Source organism: Poecilia latipinna, unplaced genomic scaffold, assembly GCF_001443285.1.
Source record: "Poecilia latipinna isolate Pla-1442-1.1 unplaced genomic scaffold, P_latipinna-1.0 Scaffold218, whole genome shotgun sequence".
Taxonomy (NCBI): Eukaryota; Metazoa; Chordata; class Actinopteri; order Cyprinodontiformes; family Poeciliidae; genus Poecilia; species Poecilia latipinna.
The window spans coordinates 274,612-293,253 of NW_015112834.1; the positions used below are offsets into that span (position 1 = coordinate 274,612).

Below are 18,642 nucleotides of genomic sequence, written 5' to 3' on the forward strand. Positions count from 1 at the left end.
ATTTCCCACATTTACCACATTCTACAGCTCTAGAATGGCCTGATTCTAGAGCTGTAGAATCAGGCCATTACTGAATGTGGTATGCAAAAAGCAACACGTCACAACTCCATCAAAAAAAGTATTTATGATTGAAAATCCTTCAGTTTCACTGTAATGGAAAATGTAATTTCTTGCTAAAGTCTTGACTGTGAAACTTCAGTTTCTAAACTTTGTAAACTTTTGATTATGTTACGTCTTCACCTTATTATGCTGCTGACCTTTGTGTGGGTCAGGTCTATCTGCATACCACTCTGGAGGTCATCTCTCAGTGCTGGTGTAAAAGTCAGTTCTCACAGCAGTCTATTGAGAAGCTGGTTCTCACAGACTTTCATGTAAATATCTTTGGACTTCTTTTGTCCTTGTGTATAAAATACAATGTACTGACTGGGTCAGAGTTCTCTAATGCAGTCTTTTCCCTCATCTTGTACAATATCCATTAATTCAGCCTGACTGAGTGCTTTCACCTTAACAGTGCTTCGATAACTTCATCTTTCCACCACAGTTGCTGGAGTAAATCAATTTTGCAATGTGGTAAATTAAAATTCCTCCACAACACACCTGATGGCAGCTGCTGCTGCCAACGGCAGAACGAGCAGGTATTGGTTAGAGTGAATACTATTTGACCCAGAGCCAGGTTGGTGTGACAGACTGGTCTTGTTAAGGAAGATAAGATCCTTCAAAGTTTGCAGCAAACCGCTGCAGATCTTCTATTTTTCGTATTTCGTATTTAATTGAATGCGCTAAGTTACAATAAAATTACAATAATAACAATGAAATAAAATGCTGTCAGTCTGTTGTTGAGAGCATCTTCTCTTCATCGTCATCCGTTGGGGCAGCAGCATCAGAACCAGAGAACTAAAAAGGCTCAACAGCCTGGTAAATCAGGCTGGTTCTGTTCTGGTTCTGATCTGGTTTAATTTATATTAATTTCAATTAATATGAGCTACATTTCATTTCCCTTTGGGATCAATAAAATATAAACTGAACTAAAATGATGGCAGTTGAATTTGAATTTCTGTCTCTTAATAAATGAAATCATCATTATTTGTACTTCTTCTGGTTATCTTTGTCAAATATTAAAATGTCTTTGATTATCTAAAATATTTAAGTGTAACTGTAACAGCTGCTTTGTCTTCCTTTCATGGCTGGTGTACCCTCCTGAGTGGGTCAGAGCATTTGTTGCCAGGGGAGAGAAACTTGGTTATTTCTGTATTTTTTATTTATTTTTTTATTTTTGGCAGCTCTATTCCAACAGTATTTAATTAGAACATTACTATTGACTTCTGTTCTGGGTCCAATTAATCATTTTTGGAAACATTTTTTGACTCTTCTGTGATAAACTAAGTATCTTTTTTGAAATCATTTAGAGTCTCTCTGGCCGGTTTGTGTAAATCCCTGACAGTCACAAAAACGAATTCTGCAAGGGAACAAATACTTTTCAAATATATGAATATGTCATTTTCAGTATGTTATATTCAGAGACATTCAGCCGATTTGGTACATTGCAGTTTGGATACATCATGGAAACTAATGAAGCAAAAATGAACCTGATTCTTTCATTTACAGTAGAACATGTTGTGAACTCAGAGTTGTGATGAGGAAACTAGTTTCACCTTTTTCTTCACATCTGACAGCAACCAGCCTTGTGAATTATAGATCACAAATCAGAATCCCTGAGTTTTAGTACCTTGGAGGAACAAACCAGAGAAACAAAGATGTGAGAGGATGACATCATTTATTCAACCTCCTTCATCTGTTTTTGCTGTCTGCCTGCGGAAAAGGGAACAAAGATTTTTAGCAGTGTGCCGACTTCATCCTCAGAAGGAGTTTGGCACATTGACACCCTTCACCCATTCTCTTTTATTCTTTTATATGAGAAGGAGTGTTGAAGAGTTGTGTAGTAGTGAGATAAAAGCTCACAGTCTCTCTGGGACTTTAAGCAGTGTTTCTGGAGTATTTAAAGAACACACTGATCAATACAACAGGAGGGCGAGCTCTGAATGCCCTTTACTGAATGTCAGGGTCACAGCAGCTGTGAACAAACGAACTGATAAACTGCCCACTTTAATCTAACTTTAGTTAACCTTGCTTTTTTTCAGCTGCAGAAACTTTAAGGCCTAGTGAATCATCCTGCATTTATGAAAATAATTTGAAAAAGTAGGTCAGACATTCAATAATTTAAAATATTGAGTTATTTTCAAAAGTTCCTTTTAAAAATAACATCTAACCAGGTTTTAAACATACTTTATGTAAAGCTCACATTTCTGTTTTTAAAAATAGTTTTTATTTCATGGGTCTGATATAATATTCTAATTTCAAATGTCATGTTTTTATTAGCTATTAGTGACAAATAAATTTTTTATCACAATTATGTTTTCAATAATCTAAATAATTGAATGGATCTGTATTTTAAATTTCTCTAACATACAGACCCATTCAATAAAAACATGCAATCCAGACTACAATTAATTTATGTTCCAAATATTTCTAGTCAAAACCAGCACTAAACAAATAGGTCTTAATATAAAAGAACTCAGTGTTTCAGCAGCTTTTCCCATCCTCTGGTTCTGCTCTTCTCTCTCAGTGCGACTAAAGATAAATGCCTAGATGAGTTTCTCTAGATTGTGCTAAGACATTAGTCCTTTAATCCTGGAGATGTTCTTCAGGTTATAGAAGGTTGACTTTGTAACTGTCTTTATGTGACTCTGTAGGTTCAGGACAGAGTCCATCACTAACTGAATAAAGTTTTGACACCTCTGCACATTTGTTTGTCCCACATATCCCCTCAGTGTTTGAATGGATTTACATTCACCTGATGATATTGTAAAATAGAATTGTGCATCATCTGCATAGTTATGGACCGTAGTTTGTTGTTTTCTGTTCTCAGCTCTCTGCTGTTTACATTGTTAACACATGACTATGTATTCAGATATAAGGAAATTTCATTTTTAAGTTTGCAGATGACGTCACAGTGATGGCGTTGATTAGCAGAAACAATTAATCATTGCACAGGAAAGAAATTGATCACCTTTAGGTTGGTACAGACAACAATCTGGTGCTAAACAGCCAAGACAAAGCAAATGATCACTGGTCTGCTGAAGACACAGAGTAAGCATGCTCCTCTCAGCACTGGCAGCTAGTCACTAGAAAGAGTAATACTTTGCTCTGAATATCTTATAAGAAATAATTTAGCTGTTTGAATTAAACTCTCTGAGTGTTTAAATGTGCAGACTTTATGCACACTATCAAATCAAATGTACTTCTGTCTGTTTTATGCATACTAAGTTGTGTAGATAATGCAAATATTTCAGTAGTTAGCATTTAAGCCAGACAGACTCATAAATAATACATACCTTTAATAAAAACAATAACTATGAGTAATGCATGATAGTGTTCACTTTTACATTTTAAATAAAGGACTCAATAGAATTTATTTTTCCCTTTGGAGACTGAAATGAGCCCCGTGCTTTTCACTCAGTTCAGTTTTATATAGTTGAAACCAGAAGTTTACACTGAATATAAAGACATGCAGCTTTTTATCTTTATCTAAAGTTAATTCAGAACAACTTTCTCTTGTCTTTGGTCAGTTAGAATTAAAAAGATAAAAAAGTTATTTCTACTTGTTAAATGCCACAAAGATGAGAGAAAAATTGATAACACTTTATGTGACAGGGTGTGGATAATACATGACAATACACCTGTCATGGACATGTATGAGTCTTTATGAATGTCTATGACTGTTGACATGAAGTGTCAATCTGTAAATAATGACACATTTAATGCAACGTTGCTTTAAAAGTTGCATTAAAAGTCCATTAGAAGTGCCAACTTTGTATTATTTTGTAAATAACATTTTGCATTGTTTGAAACCAGTCTGGTTTCAAATTGATGCAATTTGAATGAATAAAAACTGAACTGAAGTAAAATGAAGGCTGTTCATTCAGAGAAACATGAAAACCATTTGGGTCCTCGTTGATCTCCAAGCAGGCCCAGCTGGAGGAAAAGGTTTGAGGAAAGTCCACACCTTCCCATGCCATCATGTGCTCCTGGCCTTTAATCAGAAGCAGAGAGACCGCATTTCCAAGAAATGCTGTTGCCTCTCCGTTTGCACACTGCAGCAACCTGTCTTATTTTAGGAGCAGCTAGTGTAAGAAAGAAGTTGTAGTTCTTCCTCTTGATTTACCATGACAAAAACACAGAGATAAGATTTTTTTCCCAACAGCATTTAAAGTCCCTGAGAACACCACTGCTGTTGGGTTGCCAGGACAGGAAATTTAACACGGCACACAACCGGCAGTTAACCTGGAACATCGCAGAAACCCTGAACTGCACAGGGATTTGCTGAGCGTGTGCATGGGTGAGTCACACTGCATAAATTAGCATGAGTTTACTTTATAATAAGAATAAACAGAGAGGAAAGCAGGGCAAGTTTGACTGGTGCAGCTTTAGGATTCATTTCAGAGGATGAGAACATGACTTAAGGAAGACTTTCCTCCTTTCTGTCTCTGCTTGTAGCTGAGCAGGAAAATGGGAAGCAGAACAACAACGCTGCAGCTCCTGGATCATCTTAGACAGTCGTCTGCTCACACATCCTGAATCCAGAGGTTCTACCAACAGCTGTCTTTCATAAGAACACTCTGTCTATATATTTTGTAGAATTGTTGTCATCTGTTTTGTGGGAAGACGACAAATGACTTTTGAAACAACATGTGGCTGAACATGTAAGGTCAAACTGGTATAATAGAACAGCAGGGAATGATGGCGATAAAAACGTTAACTGAAAAACTGACATTATACAGTAATGTAGGAAGAGTTATCTCTTTTACTTCTAGAGTTTTAAAAATCACGAAGGTGATCTGGTGTCTATTTGGCTCTAAAATCATTTTGTGATAACTAGACAAGTATAAAAACACACAAAAGATTCCATGTTGTCTTTAGTGTTTAAAAAAATAATCTCAAAAAGATAAACATTGATAAACATTGGCTGTCACTAGTTTCAGGACTTTCACTCACTAATCTGTTGCGTCCACACCAACCATCTTTTCAGTGTTTTCTTGTTGAGTGAAAGCTCGTTATTCTGTTGATTTAGTTTACATATGAAATGATTTCAACCCCCTGTGCAAAAATCTTTCATGATAAGACTGGAGTCTCAGGTTAGAGCTCTTGCAATGCTTTCTGTCTTCTGTCAAAAACATGTGTAAATGATCTGTGTAGCAAAGCTTTTCATCCATCACCCTCTGCCTATGACAGGGTGAGGCTGGAGGAGCCTTCAGGATGAAATCTATTGACTAAAACCCAACTAATCCACATATACAAGGACATCACAGCAAATTAGATCACAACTCCAGTTAAAACTATTTTTTTTGTGAAAGTAGTTTATTTGGATTCTTTTCTTCACAGATAAAATCACACTTAATTTTACAGTAATATAGCATCTATGACAAACATACAAAAATCACAGCAAGAGAAAATCCAATGAAGAACTAAGAGACGTCTCAGATCAGACACCTAGAAAATAAAACCTCTGAATATTGTAGAGATTTCATAAACATATCTTACAATGACATTCTTTTGCTTATTCTCTCTGCAGCCATTTTTTTCTTCCTTTAGAAATAGATTCAACTTGTTAAGCTATCGACATGTTCAGCTCTCTTATAAATCAGTATTACTTTAAGTAACTTTCTAAAAGGGTTTTCTTCACCATTAACATAGGATGTGTTTGATCCAGTGTGTTAGCTTGCAGATATTTAGAAAATGAATTGCATTAGCATATTTTTGACGACAGTGTTTAGTGGAGCAATGAAGTTTCATTATTAATTTCTCTTAAGTCTAAAATCTAAGTCTAAAAACCAACAAGTTCAGTTGGTCTAGTAGGATTATTTAACAGCTGTGTTCAATTCAAGACAATGGCACTTCTGAATGAATGAATGATCACAATAGTTCATATGTGGTATCCTTAGCCGCTATATATATATATATATATATATATATATATATATATATATATATATATATATATATATATATATATATATATATATATATATATGGCTCATTCCTTTGAGCCATTCAGTGGTGGATTAGTGTATCGTGCTTATCTTGCTGCATAACCCAAGAACACTTCAGCTCAAATATTGACAATCTGTAGATTTTATGGTTGATCACAGTGAATATATTAAAAATGGAGGGGGACAGGAAGTAGAACTATGTATACACATAGGGCCAGGGTAGCTTTTACAGGCAACTATCATTTGAAGATTGCTGTGTGTCTTTACTCAGAGCTTTTTAGACTAATTGTAAAATTAGTTTGATGATCTTAGCCTGTGTTGGACTGGTGACCTGTCCACAATGTAACCTGTGTTACACAGATGTAAACTGCTTCTGGAGACAGGCACCAGCCCCCTGAAGACCATGCCTTTTGTTGCAGGTGCAATGAAAGATGCAGAAACAGAAGAAATATTTAAAGGGGGAAATATCTCGTTTTCCCAGTACAATCAGAGAGAGAGAGAGAGAGAGAGAGAGAGATGAAACTGTTTGACTTATCTGGTTGTTTCACCTGCCTTGACTTTCTCATCAAGGCTACCGTCATTGAATTTTAATGTTGTTTTACAAATGTACATATTTCTGTTCTTCAAACTGACCAGAAGCTAAAATTCAGAGGTAGCAAAATGTGTGGGAGATATCCATGAGCCCTCAGTTCACCACTCATAGACATAGTTTGTATTGAATGGCTCAGAAGTTTACAATAAGCCCTAAGCTGGTACATGTCCAGCACTTTGAAGTACCTTTATGTGTTTTCCTACCAAAATGGGAAATTCACAGATAAGGAAGGTGCTTAAACCTCAGCATTGTAGCTAACTTAACATTTAAAACAACCCTACAAGGTTTACTGTCATGGAGACAAAGTAGGACTAAAGAGTGTCAATAACAGCCATATGTACCATCATAAGTCATATGTATCATCACAGACATGTTCTATTTAAAATTCAGCCACTTGAATGACTCAAGTATCAAACTGGTCCAAGCAGCTCAAACAGAACTCAGTAGATGATCACTAACAGCATCTACAATGTGAAGTTATAGTACAGTGATGGTGACTAGAACTCTACCACTGCATCCAAATAAATACTAGTGAGTTTAAGTGTTTCAAAGTTCGTATGAGGCTTGCCATCATTATAAAGATTTATTGTACAAATTGTTCCAGTTCAGACAAGTTGTACAATAAATCTTTAACATTGTACCTGGATAAAACAGGCAGAAACAGACGAGCCTTATTACAACTGTTCACTTTACCTTTAAAAACAAAGCTACTTCACACCAGTGGGAGGTCAACATCATCTGCTAATGTTAGAGTAAAATTATTAATACATTCAATCACCTACGCTATATTACAAACATCACTTAGATTTACCCATATCACATTTCTCTAGAGTAATGTAGGCTACAAAAGCGGATAACCTTAATTATGCAAATTTAACAGAAGGGATAATGTCACCTTCCTGAAATTTTTCCAAAAGTGATTTTTTTTGTCTAAATCATCTTTTGTCCTAAAGAAGACATTTTAGGAAAGTGACTATATGATAGTCTGGCATTATTGAGAACATTTCATGTATCCAAAAGGGACCAGATGACCCATCATGGTTGATGCTGCAACTCTTAATGTGGGAATTACAAAGTGGATTAAACAAATTTATGGCACTTCATCATATTTGTACCTATATGGTATTCTTTCCCCCATTTCCCCTATGGTGGTGTAGATAATGATAAACAACTCACCTGTTCTGTATAATTGTAACATGCATTGAACCGACGTAATAAAGTAGTGAGTTTGATCAGTAACATAATTTAATATTTTCTGCAGAGAAATACTGTAACCAATTTCTAGCTGTTTTTTCCTTTTAGCATTTTTTCTGAAAAAGCTTGCTTAGCATTCCTTTCCACATATAAAAAAAACATTTGCCAGTACAACAACGCAAACGTACACAGAGAAATTCTACTCTCATCTCTCCCTGCTGCCCTCTTCCTGTCAGATAACTTTCAAAAAAAGGCCACAAAAAAAGATATTTTAAAAAATGAACAATGATAAACAAAACCTCAGCACTTACAAACATGTTCAAATGTTACTCACGTGGACAAACTTGTTGGTACCCCTCTGTTAATGAATGACTGGTACCAGCTATTTGAAACGGACCAGTTCAGAATAGTGCAGTATTTCGTTGTTAGCCATTCTTAGGTGTTTCTAGCTGTGTTTGGGTCATTGTCCTGTTAGAAGACCAATGACCTGCAATTGAGATCAAGTTTTCTGACAAGGTTGTCGATTTTTGTCCAAAATGCCTTGATAGTCTCCAGATCTCATTGTACCTTGATCCCACTGATAGATGTAGCAAAGCTGCCCCTGATCAGAACTGAGCCTCCTCCATGTTTCACAGTATGTTGTTTTTTTTTGTTTTTTTTTTTTTTCTTTTAATCAGTTTTGGTCTCTGAATGCAGAGCTTGGTAAAAACCTCCAGAATTGTCTTGTTTGTCCAAAGGACATTTTCCCAGAAGCTTTGTGGCTTATCAATATGCAATGTAGCGAATTCCAGTCTCGCTTTTGGGTGATTTGCTTTTAACAGTGACATCTCCCATGAAGTCCACTTTGGCTCAGACAAGATGTATTGTTCAATCCATCACAGATGGACCTTAACTATAGAGTCTACCTTTAATTTCCTTGAGGTTGTTCTGGGCTCTTTGGTTTCTATTTGTATTCTCCTGCTCTTAAACTGTCAACAATTACCCTCAGTCATAGGAGCACCAAGCTGCTTAGAGATGCTCTTGAAGATTTTACCTTTAACATGTTTTCTTTCTGATCTCCTGGGACAAATCTCTCATTTGCTTCCTGTGGTTCATTGTGATTTCATTCGTTTATTTTCAAAATGATTCTGTTGAATCACAATTCAGAAGCAAACCCTGATCTGATTTTTGTTAGTTCATTTTCAGTACATTTTTATTCATCATTACTTTTGTCAGTTTCAGGTTATTTCAGTGGTGATTGTGGGGTACCAACAACTTTGTTCATGTGTGCAAACAGTAAAATGTGTTTTTCACCAAAAAAAAAAAAAAAAAACGTGTTAACGTGCTGTGACAACACGGTGTTGGCATCCTGCAGTGTGTAGGGGCTCAGACGTTACAATGTCTGGTATGAGGTTGATCTGTCACAATGGTTGTAACTGGAAAACTGAACCTTTCCAGGAGCGTTGCATGGTTTACACCAGAACAGTTCAGGTCCTTTAGCTTCTTCAGTTTTGGCATTCTGGACTTCCAAGTTACATCCAGAGTCTTCAAACGTTTTAGATGATGATCAGTCACAACAAGAACAATATGCCGTCAAACATTAGCTTGAAATAGTATTAAACCATTTTCAGCCAGGCCCAAGTGAGGTCAGTGTTGGACTGACTCAAAGTTGATCTTTATCAGTTACACACAACTGACGCACTTAGGATCTTGTCAAAGAATTCTTCAGTCCGCATTATTACAAGTTAGCCGGTAATGTTTTGGATAGCAAAGCTGAGCTGATCTCAGGTCTGGGTGAGGGGACACACACCGATCCCATCCTGTTGAGCGAAGTGGCCTTTGTTATGCCCTCGCTGCCCACTGTAGACAAAGGGAAGCTCTCATAGCTCTCGCCTGCCCGGGTGCCACACTGGCAGCGCTGCAGCGTCGTCCTCAGCTCCCGCTGGAAGTTGCTGTTGAGGAAGCCGTACACCACGGGGTTGATGCACGTGGAGGCCATGGCTGTAAGGTGGCAAGCGGAGAAGACAGCGTCATGCTGACATTTTGGCAGGGCCTGGTGATGCCAGTCAAACAGAGTGTTGAAGACATTCAGAGGGAGCCAGCAGAGAGCAAATGCGATGACGATGGCTAGCAGCATGACATTGATCCTCTGGGCTCCCCGGGTCCTCCTGCTGCGCTCCAGCATGTCCCTGCACAATACAGAATGTACCCATTACCACACTGTTCACTGCTGAGGCTTCACCTCAGGCAGGATTACGCAACAATACGAGACATACATAGTGTCGACTGAGAACAAAAACGTGGTGTCAAAGCAGTGGATTGAAAGACACCTGTGGTGAGAAGACTTTTGAAGTGCATGAGGGAGAGTGTAGCTGTGTGACCTGCGGCGTCTCAGGCGGATGAAGATCCTCAGGTAGCAGAGCAACACCAAAAGGAGAGGCAGGCAGTACTGGAAGATCAGCAACGAGGTTGTGTAGGCAAGGCGATGTTTGTCTGACGGCCACAACTCCATGCAGATCAAATGGTCCCTTAGACATGTTAGGAAAAAAAATAAAAAATATATTTCAAAATATAAACTTTAAGAAAAGGTGTTTTTGTGGCAAGGTCAAAAGGTTAGTCCAGATTTAGTACTGAAGTGAAGTTATCAGAAACCCTTGGAGTGGTGCAGGCTAACATGATTACGCTGCGTATTCATGGTTCAGAATTTTCAGATTCACCTAATCATACACATATCAAATATTTTATATATTCACCTGTTAAAAAAGTTTTTTAATACAGCATATTTAAAATATTTGAACGAAAATGCATTTTGGGACCTGGGCGTGATGCTATTGGACACACTACTGACTGCTGTTTGAATAACAACCAATCCAGACGCATCATTCATTTTCCTTGGCACTCATTGGCTGGAACCCAAAGAGCAGCAATAAGAAAGATGCTGGATGTTAGCATCTGCTGTAGTGATAAGATGGTTTCCACTGTGCATGTTGTATATGCTATATTTTCAAAATGTTAAAATAGCACACAGCAGAAATATCTCCTTAGATCATCTTAAAGGGACAGTTTCATGTTAAATCTACTCTTTTGAGCTTTACATCATGTTATGTTATGTATATCATGTCATGATATTATTCCCTCATCAAAACATAGCTGGAGTTTTGCTTTTATTCCTCATGCATGTTTAAGAAATCTTTGAATTTTCATGGCAACCATTCAGCTGTGGAGAACACCAGGGTGGAGCTAGTCCCGCCTTTGAGGTGCAGCTCCACCTTGGAGCTGCAGTTTCCAAGTTTCTGCTTCCTCACGGAGCAGACCTCCCTCATGACTAAACCCACTCAGCTCCTTCAGACTAGCCAACAGCAATTAGCAAACACCTGGTGAAACTGCACCTCTGCTGAGCACATCATTGGAGCTATTTCTCAGAGCAAATCTGGTAAAAACGTTGTTGAAGGGTTAACGGAGGAGCCACGTTGTGATGACTTCCTGAAGTTGGAGTTTAAAAAGAGCAGGAATATTTAAAGAGGCAGAGGCCCAATTTCAAGATGTCAAATTATGAAGTCAGTTTTCTTTTAAAATTAACTTCAATGTTGCAAATTTGATACATGCAGCATTTTTACAACTGAACTTAACATAGTTACTTGATTGTGCTATAAAATGCCACTAAGATAATAAGTAACACTGTCTCTGCAAGATTGTTGGAAGGGTAGAATTGGGTCTAAAATCAGAATAAAAATCTTGCTGTGTGAGCCATGTGTAAGCAGCACAGCTTTACCCTTATTTATTCAACCAGCCAGCATGGCTCTTTGTTCATCCTCAACACAACTCACTAACCACAGAAGAAAAATGATCCTGAAAGTTTCCTTAAAGCCTGGGTTCATTTGAATTGCTATTTCCTGGTCTGATTAAGTTGGGCTTCTGACTGCCACTGCTATAATTATTACTTCATGCCCATTCTTCACTCCCCATGGTAATTCTCACTGGTTGTGTGTGCCAGGAGGTATCCTCAAATTCTGAAACGTGTTCTTAGTTTGCATCCGGGGCATGAGCAAACATCGTTTCATGGGGAAAGCATCACCGGTGTTGCACTGCACAGTCTAATGAGCATAAAATTGGCCTCATCAGGCTCTTTTTCCTTCCACCTCAATTCCAGTTTGTTCACGTTATGCCAGGTAATGATCCATGCCCCAGGAAAACTGCTGAAGACAGGATGATGTTCCAGCCCTGTGCTTACCTAAATCCATTTAGCATCAACATCAGGTCTTGCCTTGCAAAAATATTCAGATATTTGTATTTTTATATTTGTGTATGTAATTAGTTTTAATTGCATGTGGCCGACAATAGAACATAATTTTGAAATGGAAGGAAAATGTTAAATGTTTTTTTCAAACTTATTGAGAAATAAAAAAAATGGGCGTGACAATCTGTGCTTAACCCAGATTCTGAGTCAAACTGGGATGAAGGAATCAGTTAGACCCTTAAAAGTGTCTTGGGACTCAAGACTTAAACACATTTAGTCAAAGCAAAAATAAAACTGTTTTCTTTTAAGCTCACTTTACCTGCTTTTCACCTGCACAAGTTGGCCAAAATGACCACATGTCCTGTTTGTGTCCTTCTCCACGTAAAATGAAGCAGCTCTTTTAAAGCCTCACTGCTGTGTGTCGAACATTTGTGTCAATTCTATTCATGCACATTTATCTAATCTCACATTAAGATCCGTCTGTGGCAAAACCTTCAGCCTCACCTGAAGGGGTTGGAGGGCAGGCTGATGTTCTGGAAGGGGTCATTAGTGAGAATGTTGAAGGACAGAAAGGGCAGCGAGATGAAGCAGCCGACCAGCCACGTGAGCCCCACTGCAAGGTAGGAGTGTCCGGCCGCGGGGGTCCAGCCGGTGGGGTGGAGGATCAGCTGGTGGCGCTCCAGAGCAATGAGCACGAGGGAGAAGATGGACACGGTCACAGACATGCACTGGACAAAGGGTGTCACCTGGACAAGGTCAGAACAAACACGTGTCTAGTTAAGGCATTCAGTGGTAATCATTCAGTTCTAAAACAAAATCTGCATATAGATGCAATATTTACTTTGTGTTGAATCTATATTTAGCGAACTGTGTTACTCTGTGTTTGCATCATCTGTTTTGAAGAGGAAGCCAATTGGTGGGAAAGCTGTGATTTTTGATGGGGGAACCAGACGTGGCAGTTTGACATAGTGGGGATTTTCTCTACTAGGCACCATTTGTCCATCCACTGAGTTATGTGGATGAATAAAAAAGCAAATGGTGATGGGAGGTTCTGCAATGGCTGAAATGATAGCTCCAACTTCACAGTCTCTGTAAAGCACTAGCTAGCAGATAATACAACTATAGACAAACACATGGATGGTTTCTCTAGATCTTGCTGAGACATTCGCCCTCATGGGATATGCTCCTTCTTCTATACAACTACACACCACTTTGTGTTGGTCTGTAACATCAAGTCTTAACAAAACGTACTGAAATTTGTTGTTCTGATGTGACAAAATGTGAAAAAGGTCAAAGGTTATGAAAACTTTTGGAAGGCAGCGCTGCATCCATCTTGCCATCAGGTGTGACCCGCTAACCTTACACAGGGCCTCCCCCAGCACCCAGTGGTCCATCAGCGTGTAGATGACAGTGACCGGCAGACACACCACGCACATCAGGATGTCCGAGCACGACAGGTTGGCGATCAGAATGTTGGTGACGTTGCGCAACTCCTGTTGCCGGGTGATGATAAATACAAGGCCTGCGTTGCCCAGCAACCCGATTGCAATGACTGCACTGTATGCAACAATCAGGAATGTAGCGCCGCCTACTGAGGGTGGGCACTGGGAGGTGTCTAACCAATCAGTGGCTTCCAAGAAGGTTGTGTCGTTAGACATGGCAGGTGGATGGAAGACGGGGAGGGAAGCAGATGGGATGGTTTGGTGGGTTCAACTCAGAGGCCTGAGGCTGCAGCTGAACTCCTACAGGGGATCAGAACGGAGATGACAGGAGGAGAAGGAGAGGAGAGAAGGAGGAAACAGAGAGGAAGCACAGGTCATGAGCAGGATTCAGGAACACCTGATGGAGCTTCAGAAGCATGTCCGACACAAGCGGAAATTCAAATGTAGAAGTTGCCCTGTTGTTTCCTCTCTGTTAGCATCCCGGTGGATTTGCTCTGCATCAGCAGCTTCCTGCAACAAAACAGAAAAACAATGCAGAGTAACGAGGACGGCTCACCAGGTGGGAGAAGGTGAAGAAGATCAGTGGAGATGAGGGACTGAATATTTTAGCTCATGCTGTTCTTCTTCTCTTCTCCCTGTTTTAGTTCGCTCTCAGCAGAGCCGCTCTGCAGCCCCCACAGACACTCATTAATATACAGCATTGTTGGTTTAATGGCACATTATGCAGCCCGGATCACCAGGGATACTCTGTTTGTAGATGAAGCAAGAAAGACTTGAGCTGAGTGTGCGTCTGCTAAACCAGCACTGCCTGTCGCTTTGACAGGAAATCTAAAATGAGACCTGGGAGTCCGCTTACTTCAGAGCTGCAGAAGATTCAGGCAGTCTGCTGCCCAGACGGCGACATTCAAACCAAATGGAAAAAAAAAAAAAAACACCAAAGAGACGACAAGAAAGACCAAAGATGAATGGACAGGAAGAAGGTCTCCAAAGAGCAAATGTCACGGAAGAAAATCATTACAAAGGTCTGTCAAATAAAACCTCTATTCAGCTGCTGGGGAGAACTGATGAGAAAATGACTCATTTTCTGCTTTATTCTGACGTCCTTGTCCTTCACTCCTCCGTTTGGTCACTGCTGTAATTATCTTGACCATTTCTGCTTGTGTCTTGTCAGCCTGGGTCTGTCTGAACTGTATCGTGGTCTCTTTTCTTTAAGCCCCAGAAATCTGGCATTTTAACTGGTGTTTGTGGGCTTTGGTTTGTTTTTGATCAGCAAAGAGTGTTTGACTGTCAGCAAAAGTATTTCAAGAACTTTTGAGGCAACGATTTCCAACCGTAATCCCAAATCAGCTCCTGCAGCAACGCGCAGGGACACGTCTGAGGCAGACAGAGGACAAGTGGCTGCCAAGAATATAGACATGAAAGAAAAGTGCCCAAAGGCACAGAAAATAGAAATATTCATGCTAACATCTGTGAGAAGAGGTTCACAGAAATGCTTTCAATCTAAAGCCAATTTCAGTTACATGGGTCGCTGAAAACCTGATCAGAAGAGACGAGTTGGAGACGATCCTGTGGTTGTTTTCCTGATAGCAGAGCAAACCCTTCAGTCCAGGAACACATTTCCATGTAGAGGGAATTTCATTTGATTCCATAGGGAACAAACACATCTATCTGTGATCAATTTATATGTATCAAAAGTCAGAGGTACATTTACTCTTTCTGGTCTTATTGTGTGCATAACAATGCATGTTATTGTTTATGTTTGTAATGTTTTTCCTGCATCTCTGGCTACATATATACTGTATAAGGAGCTTGATGCCCCAATGCCTGAATAAACCACAGACGTCTCCTCTGATTGGCTGATAGATGATGAGGCTAAATTATGAATACAACTCATGTAACTGTTTACATCCGTCACTGCCATGACTTTTAATGACGTACAGCATGAACAAGCTTAAACATGTGATTTTAATTTCATGTCTTAATTAATGGTAACACCGTAATTGCAAAATTCTGTTTTTGCAACATTAGCAAAATACAAATGAAGATCTCTGCACATTTCTAAAGGAAACACGGATTGTGCATTCACACCTGTCAGTTCATGGGTTCTGTGCTGGATTCTCCCCTCATACATCTCACCTCACGGCCTGCCTGTTTTATTAGTCTGTTACTTCATGAAGATCTTTGTCTGGGTCCTTTCATTTCTCAAATCCTGACAGAAGAACCTGGCTACCCTCTGGACCCGGCAGGGCTTCATGCTCTGGGGAGACTAAAAAGACAGCCAGGATGCATCTGAACTTCAGGCCGGTCTTACCCTCTATGGAGGAGAGTCAGTGCTGAGGAAATACTGATGAACTCTCTCAGTGAGTTTAAACCTTTACTTTGATTTGATGATGCTGTGTGAAGAGGCTGAGTGGAATCAGCAGGCGACAAGCTGCCTGAACCTCAACCTGGTTGACCAAACTTGAGAAGCTACTGGTGTATTTCAGTGTGCTGTTGTGGTGCAGAGTTAAAAAATAAATTTGTAACTCAGTACATGTGTGTCTGTGTTAAAAAAAAGAAACATTTTAAGTCAATTCAGCACTGCTTTTCTGTATCAGATCGGGATCGACCGATACTAAATCTGAAATATCGGTATCGGAAGTGAAAAAGTGTATCATGCATTCATAATTGATTACTCATCATTTTTGCTCTTAGCTAGAAAGAACCCTGTTCCTTCATAAAAGATTTTCCAATTTCCTGGAGCCATGGGAAATATCATTGATATACCATTTCCCATGGTTTATCAATACCAATAAAATGTTATTGAATATCTTTCTCAGTATCAGTTTCAAGTTTGAAATTTTAGTATTGTGACAACCCTGTAAAGGTTGATATATCTGACACCTACGAAGAACTGAAACATTATTCTATGAGGAGAGAGCCAAATGTCCAAAACAGCACAGCATGAAGACTAATCAAGTCAGAGAGAAAACGACAGTTACTACAGCTCAGATTGGTTCTACAAGCTTTTGAATGACGTGGTTCACCTAATTACTTCCTGTCACAAGAACTTGTTTCCCCAGTGCTGTACATATGCATGAATGCAATCAGTTGATTGTCACCATTGCTGCTGCCATCCTCCGTGTGTGCAGAGCTCCGTCTGTCGCTGCATTTTCGATCTTTTCTGTCATTCGCTGTGGCCCCCGAGGGACGGAGCTGCCAAAGAATGAGACACACTCACAGGTGTTGCTGCTCCTCCGCTTTGACTCACTCGCTTCCACCCACCCCAGATAACATTCATCAGAAATCCTGCTATCTGCCGTGCTGTTGTTCCTGCACACAGCATGTACACACAATCCTGTTTACTTGAGCATGTTCAGTCACCTGGAGGATCTGAACTGTGGAGACCTGATGGGACTGATCTGAAATTAGGCGTACAGACATGTGACATTGAATCTGAGTGGTGACTATGGTTGGAGCTTTTTATAAAAATAGATTTTTAAATGTGCTGCTTTAGGCATGTGTCTCGCTACTGAGTGTCAGTTATTGCTAGGTGCACAGAATCTGAATGTGTTGGTGTCGTACCATGCACAGCAAACCCAGCATGCCCAAATTATCACTCAGGTTTGATTTCAACACGTTTAAAGTGTCTGCATGGGTCCAAACCAGAGAGAGAGAGTTTAAATCTTTTTGGAGAATTGGTACATTGACTCTGTCAAGTACTAAATCTGTCTGGAGTTAATCACTTAACACTTAATAACACTAAGTGTTAAACTGTTACATATGAACTCTGTTAATCATGTCACTCATTTCCATTGCAGTTTTACAAAATACATCTATTTTGATACGGCTGACAAACCACCTCATCCCAGTGAAAAACTTTTTAAAATTGTCTTTAACAAAATTTATTTTAATAATTTCAGTTTGCGGAACACTGTGTGGTTTATGGAAACACAGCTACTGATGCCCATAAGAACGCTGAGGTTCTTTTTCATAAGGAACTGAAGGGCAGATTGTGACAAATACTCTAGATTGCAAAAATCCAAAATGTTCTTTTCAAAGTCAATGACAGAAAACTCTGAGCTTCAGGGTTAACTCAAATGGCTGTGAGCTTCAGGTTTTCGTCCAGTTACTAAACCACACACCTGTGATACTGGATATTCAACCAATCCACTGCATTTACACAGTGCTCTGAGTTTCCCTATGTTTAGTATATTGAGTGGCATCTGTATTATTTTTATGAACATGTTCCACAACCAGGAGAACTGCATTCTTCCACTTTGCAACTGTGACAGGACAGGATTATGCGCCACCAAATGAAAGCCACAAGAGCGCTTCGGATGGGATATCCCACTTGGCTCACACCTAGAAAACACATGGATGAGCAGCACAACACAGAGCAGGACTGTGTGCTGTGATTCATGCATCTCAGTGTAGTTTCCTGTAAACAGAGCAGAGTTAGAGTGGAGTCAAAGAGCTGCACGGCTCTCTGGAGGTGACAAGCTGTGAAATTCATTGTGCTCACTCCTGAACGCGCTGCACCGATGAATAACACGTGCAGAAATAAGTTCGGCCTACAAATATTTACTGTGACTGTTTGCATATGGACACAGTGACAAACTCCATGCAGCAGAAACGTCTCAGCGGTGGCTGTGGTGAATCACAGCGGCCTTCACAGGACAGCAGATGCTTCTAACTGCAGGTAGGAGTTCTGTCAGCTTCTCTAGAAACAGGAATCAAAGTTATAATGAATCCAATTCTTCTGTTCATCTTCATACAGGTGAATGTTAGCATCATATAAGACACATTAATTCAGGAGTGTACAAAGTCTGTCCTCAAAGGCCAGCATGCTGCATGTTCTCCTTCTCTCTGACTCAAAACACCTGGATCAAATAATGACTCAGTAGTAGACCTCTGCAGAACACTATCTGTGTTTTCATTGACTATAGCAGTGTTTCTCAACCCTGGTCCTCACCGCCCCACTGCTCTGCATGTTTTAGATGTGCCTCTATTCCAGAACAGCTGATTCAAATGACTGCATGACCATCAAGTACTGCAGAAGCCTGTTAATCACCAGAGATACAATTCAGGTGTGTAGCAGAAAGGAAATACCTAAAACATGCAGGACAGGGGGGCGGTGAGGACCGGGGTTGAGAAACACTGTACTATATG

The 18,642-nt window shown here is 39.6% G+C and overlaps 1 protein-coding gene across 5 annotated transcripts in view; it reads right to left on the reverse strand.

Annotated features, from left to right (window-relative positions):
• Positions 1 to 7,544: 7,544 nt before the first annotated feature.
• The window catches only part of npy8ar (neuropeptide Y receptor Y8a), a 33,975-nt gene continuing 22,877 nt past the window's right edge, over positions 7,545 to 18,642 (reverse strand). For 2 of the 5 annotated variants that reach the window (XM_015031805.1, XM_015031804.1), the window contains exons 2-5: positions 13,408 to 13,791; positions 12,554 to 12,795; positions 10,143 to 10,340; positions 7,545 to 10,001 (exon numbers count right to left, since the gene is read on the reverse strand). In XM_015031805.1, coding sequence (XP_014887291.1) covers positions 9,551 to 10,001; positions 10,143 to 10,340; positions 12,554 to 12,795; positions 13,408 to 13,707 — 1,191 coding nt within the window. In that variant the 5' untranslated portion in view covers positions 13,708 to 13,791 and the 3' untranslated portion in view covers positions 7,545 to 9,550. Of the gene's footprint in view, positions 10,002 to 10,142; positions 10,341 to 12,553; positions 12,796 to 13,407; positions 17,354 to 18,642 lie in introns of those variants that run through there. The other 3 variants (XM_015031806.1, XM_015031803.1, XM_015031807.1) reach the window with 3 other exon arrangements.